General features: G+C 43.9%; 1 protein-coding gene across 1 annotated transcript in view; it reads right to left on the bottom strand.

The window, feature by feature from the left end:
• Nucleotides 1-1,662: 1,662 nt before the first annotated feature.
• Nucleotides 1,663-6,000, bottom strand: part of TMEM178B (transmembrane protein 178B) — a 218,000-nt gene continuing 213,662 nt past the window's right edge. Inside the window, exon 4 of the mRNA XM_030462484.1 lies at nucleotides 1,663-2,448. Coding sequence (XP_030318344.1) covers nucleotides 2,198-2,448 — 251 coding nt within the window. The 3' untranslated portion in view covers nucleotides 1,663-2,197. The remainder of the gene's footprint in view (nucleotides 2,449-6,000) is intronic.

Below are 6,000 nucleotides of genomic sequence, written 5' to 3'. Positions count from 1 at the left end.
AAGTGTAACAAGGAGGGGAACCAGGGCTGGAAGGGGAATGGCTGGATATGCAATTGTATTGCAGAAGAACTATTGGTTGGTTGGATTTTTTTTAACAGAGCAAAATACCATTCTTTGCCAGCTGTGTAAATGGCATGACCTGGAAATTTATGCCTTAGTTTCTGTGCAGCAGGCACAGTCTCAGCAAGTTGCTTCCTTCTCCTGGTGAGTTTTTGTAGATGAGGAGAATGATTTTAATTGACTAATGAGGATTGATGGCATGCAGCTAACATGTAAGAAAAGATTTTTGATTGCTATGATTGCTGGTACTATCCCTGAATTAAGAGCATGTTGGGTTGGGTTGGTCTGGGGAGGCCTTTTTTCCTCTGCCCTGTCTCCCTTTGCCTGTACATTTGTCAGCAGTACTTTTACTCCTGCACATGGCTGTTCAGCCATCACTCCTTCAGATTCCCCTTGGTTATGCCCTTGGCCTCTCCTCCCCACCATCTCCTCAGCCACTGGTCTCCTGCAAGGATCCTCTGCCCTCACAGCCAAAATGCTTTGCTTCCTCTAATGGCATTTCCCTGCCTCTCCAGACTATGCTGCTCATTTAGCATTTCTGGGATCTAGGACCTTGACAGTGGGAAGGGCAGAGTGAAGGAAAAAGGAGAAAACGGGGAAAGTAGTAGCAAGAAAAAAGAGAAAGACCAAAAAAGAGAGAGAGTCCCATTTGCAGATTCACAATTATATCATACAACACTTGAGCTCATGGGGAACGGATCTGTTTTCTGCATCTGACCCTTTCGCTTGCATCTGTACACAGTTCTCCCAGATGGAGAGTGGAGATGTCCAGTGAACCGGGGCAGTTTCCAAAGACAAGACACAGGAAGGTCTAATTTGGCATACATGAACACAACAAGAGGCATCTTTTACTTCTCCCTTACAAAAAATAACTCCCCTTTTCTCCTTGGCGATGGCTTTTGCCCAGTTGTCTTAAACATCCAAAACGAAAACTCGATCAAATCCCACTCCAGTAAGTAGCTGGGAAGAGCAGCTGCCAGGGCTCCCCCCACCTCTCTTCTCCCTGGTCAGTCTTCCCATGGATCCACCATCCCGAAATGCATGAAAACAAGGTACCATCCTGAAATCCACCAGAGGATACACACTGTCTCGGACCTTACGGCTTTCCTCACACTTCTGTGGTTGCAGTGCCTCAGTCTTGGGCCACAAAACACAGCATGGATGGTTTAGTGGACAATCACATTGCGATGTTTTAAATTTTTCATTTTGTTAGAAAAAAAAAATAAATAAGAGGGAAGAAAAAAGTTACACACACATGTATCACAGCATTTTTCAAAAGGCCTTCTGCTGCATTTACGTTAGCAGTTCAGCCTCAGTTGTAAGCCTGGATGTAAGGCAGCTGGAAGATTAAAACCTCATCGTTGGAAAGTCCGCTGAGATCTCCTCATGGAGGCTTTTTTGTTGTTTTCTGGTTTTATTTTGTTAGATCTGTTTATTATTAGTATTATTATTTTAACTTCTTTGCTTCTTTCTAAAGTTTGGCAGGCAAAGAGAAAATACTTTTCTGCTTGTCCCCACATGTTCTGTCCATTTTGTATTCTGTGTTTTAAGCAAAAAACCAAAAATAAATTCCAAAAGCCATGACAGGGTAGGCTTCTGTCATTTTGTTTTAAGAAAGCAAACGTAAGTGGGAATTTTCTGATAATGGCCTTGAGGAGGTACATTGTAGAGGTGTCTCAAATGCTCGATTTGTTTCTTTGCTTGCTGTTTGCATTTTCCCTCTGACTGCAATGGACAGGCATTTTGTCCCACCCCACCCCACCCTCCATGACCTTTACAGATTCTGGTTCCAGATCCCCTACATGGACCCCCTGTTCCCCTTCCCCAAAAAATGGCAGTAGGTAGGTGCAACTCTATGTTCAATCAACCTCTAAGGTATGATGCTGAAGTTTAGAGTTGGATGGAAGAGCCATGTGAGAGAAAAGCTTTCCCATCGCTGTGAGAAAGAACAAAGCAACACGGAGTCCGGTGGAGATGTGAGTGCCCGTGTTGGACTCAGCTCTACCTTGGCACTGGCATTAATTTGAGATTATATATATATATAATTATATATACATATATATGCATGTATAGCGATACATAGACATATATATATATATATATTCGTTGTGTGTGTTGTGTGTGTTTGCTATTTGTTTTAGCACACTGTCCCATTCTCAGGTCTAGATTTGGGGCAGTTGGTCCTGGGGACAGGTTGGACAGAAGGGGCCAGAGTGCAGAAGAAGCCAGAGATAAGAGTGAGGCCCAGGCCCCCCCACGCACAGAACATGGACCAGCCATAGCCATGGCTGATGTCGTCAGGAAGTCCATACAGGTATCGGGGGTAGCGGGAGAGCTCGAAGTTGATTCCAGCCACGCAGGTGCACAGTGAAATGATGCAGAAGGTTCCTGGAGGAGAGTGGGAAAGGGAGAAGGAAGGAGGGGAAAAAAAAAAAAAAAAAAAAAGAAAAAAGAAAAAAGAGAGAGAGAAGTTAGAAGAGTGATAGATACAGATATACCACTTTGCTGAGCTGCCTGAGAAGAGCTGGTGCAAGCAGTGAGGGAACACCCAGTAGAAAGTGGCTTAGCCTGGTGGCTCCATGGGGAGCAAAGTGAATGCCAACAGAGCCTCAAATATCTCCTCTGATGCTGAACAGAGATGTATGGAGGAACTTCAACAGGACAGAGTTTCATCATGAGCAAGCCCTTGGGAACCAGAATGCTCCATGGAACTATTGATTTTTCTGGAATTTTGCTTTAGACAAATACGGAGTGCATCATAGTGTTCCAGTATTTTTTGAGGAAAACAACTCGAATTTTTAATTTAATTTCAAATTTTCAGTGATGGGTTTTAGAGAGGAAAATATTACAAAATACTTCACCTGTTCTGGCTCTGTTGAAATGTACATTTGAAATTACATGAAGAGATTTTTTTTCAGAGCTTTCTTATATCAAAATCTGAAATCTTTAATGATCTATCCTCCTTTTAAATATCACTCTCAAAAACATAAAATCCCTCGCAAAATTCAGATTCTACCCTCTGAATTACTGCAGTTCCCAATCTGGATGTTGGGAAAATCTTCAAAGTATCCTGTTCTTGTTTTCTATCTCTGCAGCAGTATTTCCTTTCTTCCTGTGTGCACTGCAAGGACTGGTTTCATAAGCTTGTCAGATGCTAAGTGTCAAACATTCTGGATGACACTAAACTTTAGTCCACCTAGATGAGTCTAATTTTGATCTTTGACATCCAATTTCACCAAAACTAAACTCTGAGCTCCTGAAATGTCATGGTTGCCACCAACACACCAAACAGTGGGCAGCTACACATGCTGTCCTGCTGTTTCAAGAGGTAATAATCTAAAGTCAACATAAAGTTGATAGTTTATTTTTCCTCTCTAATTCCTTCCTATGTGGGTATCTCCCAGCTTCCTGGAGAGCCCTGGGCACAGATGCAGGACACACTCTATACACGTGGCCAGTCTCATGTGTCATCTCACAGTTCATGCATACATCAGTGATGTGCTACATGTGCTACCTGTGCAGCACCCCCTGCATCTCTTTTCTTGCACCTGCTAGTGAGGAATCACCTACTTTTCCCAGTCCCATCCCTAGAACAGCACAATCCTCCCCAGCAGTCACAACCAGCTGGGGGTTAGTGTCAAGCTCTTTCTTCTGGTGCCCATGGCCTCCTCCTCCTCCTTCCTGTCCTTACTCCTGCTTCTTTCCTGCAACACTTTTCCTGTTATTCCTCTGCTGCTTTGCTTTTTTTAGTTGCAACTGCATTAAGGCAATTGATTTTACAGCCCCCATGCTGAAGACACAGGTAAGATTATGTGGCAGTCACCTGGAATTAGGATTAGAAAGGGGGATTTGTAGGAAAACAGGTCTAGAATCTCTGTCACAGACCTGCTCTGAGACCGCTGTCACATCCCTCTCTCTGTTTCCTCTTCTGATCACCACCTTGCCTATTTGGACTGTCTTTTCTCCAGTGTACTTTGGAGCTACCCTTGCAGATATTTTCTGTTGTAAAGGTCAGGGAACAAAGGAACTCTGGGTGTCTCCCTTAATGTTATGTATAGCTACCAGAAGGCCCAGGTTGCTCGTTTGTACCTATGTTATGATAATGCCACAGGGTACCAATCAGGACAAGCAAGATGCTGTGGTAGGTTCTGTGGCTATTTAAGTAAAAAGTGACTTCCTGCCTCACAGCAGCACCCAATTAGTCTACAGAGAGTGGTTCTGACTGCTACAAAACCCTTGTGAGATCCCAGGCTCTGAAATTGTCTTCAGAGATGTCCTATACTACTATGAAGAACAGCATGGGATAAACAGGGAGGTGTCCCTCCTAGATCCCCTTACTAAAAAATTGAATTTTCTGACTAGAATCCATACACCCCATTTCATGTGTTTTCATGAGTTTTATCACATCACTTAGGTTATCCAGTAACATGAAGATGTCTCGCAAGAATGTACTTGTTCCTTGTATGATGTCAACCTGACTACTACATTGTGGGAGCAGGGAAAAAAGGAGCTATCAGAGTCACTGTGCCCTGAACCAAGCTCCATGGCTCATTTCACATGGCTGTGTTTAGAATATTGCATGAAAGGACTTCCTTTGCTAGCACGAACATGGTAACTTCAGCCCTCTTGAAATATAAAATTGTTAAGAAAGGTGGGTGGGAAAATCCGTGTGGCCAGACTGAAGCTGCATTTGCTAAGTACAAAAGGGAAGGAAAAAAAAAACCAAAAATACCAACTTTGGATTTAAAATAGTCCCTAAGCTTTCATGCTTTGTCTTGGCTATTTTGATTACAAGCTCTTCAATGTGGGGAGCATTGCTTACTCTCTGCATCGGAACAATGCCCAATATACTGGCACTCCACCTTTCTGGGGTATTCTGCCCAATAACCATGAACAATAAAGAGCAAGTAACAACACCAGAGAATAAAGCAAATCACAAGCATGAGACCTCTTTTGAAAAGGACTGCCTCTGTCCTGCCTGTTCACTGGAGAATGTGCTCATTGCACAACAACAAATAATGACTGCCATGTACAGCATTAGAGGTTGCATAGCACAATCCTTAGCCAGCCCCCCCTGTGCTTCTGCAGGATGTCTTGTATGGCACAGGTTTACCAACCTCCCTTGTGCTATTCATTACAGACACACAAAAAAATGTCATTTTATGCCACCTAAAGGAATCTTTATGGCCATTAGTCGAGTCCTGTGTGCTGTTTATTTTCAGCCATGCAAGGCAGTTCCCACTTACAGTTAATCTGACTGCTCAGCAGGAGGGTTACAGATGAAAACTGAGTATGGTTGCTACCTTAGGATTGTTCTGTATTTTTTCCTCATGAACTGGCAATCATAACACAAAGGATCACCCTTCCACATTGCACAGCTGCTGGGCCATGGGTGGAAGAGATGCAGAGATTGAGCTTACCCTTGGCAATGCACTCTCTACTTGTCTGGTTAAGACATGGAGCAGGGATGGCAGGGATGCTGTCACCCATGTCGCCCATGACACTGCCTGCACTAGGATCAATGGTGCTTCAGCAGCACCAGGACTGCAGCAAGTCATGAGCATCCACAACCTGAAGAATCTTTCTCTCTCTGGAAAATAAAATGAAGCCTCATTCATTTTCCTGGCAGGTTCTTGCTATCAGTGAGGTGCCCTATACATGTATACTAACGTCCCAGTTCTCCAGGCAGCCACAGCAATACAAACCTTTCTGTCTTTGGGAAGAAACACTACCCCTGATTCTGGTCCAAGCAGATGACCAAACCTGAAAGCTGGTGGTTCAAGGCTCGGCACTTCTGCAGTGGCACTGGCACAGAGAGTGTGAATGGCAGGTGGTTGTAAGAGCTCACCAGGGATGTGCTGGTATGCAAACTGGACAGGGTAGATAAAGACCTTCTCCTCTAGCAGCTGGGTACAGCAGAACATGCTAAATTCTTGTGTT

The sequence above is a fragment of the Calypte anna genome, chromosome 1, assembly GCF_003957555.1.
Source record: "Calypte anna isolate BGI_N300 chromosome 1, bCalAnn1_v1.p, whole genome shotgun sequence".
Taxonomy (NCBI): Eukaryota; Metazoa; Chordata; class Aves; order Apodiformes; family Trochilidae; genus Calypte; species Calypte anna.
Note: the sequence above shows the minus strand (reverse complement) of the source record. Positions and strands in the feature narration are given on the sequence as shown.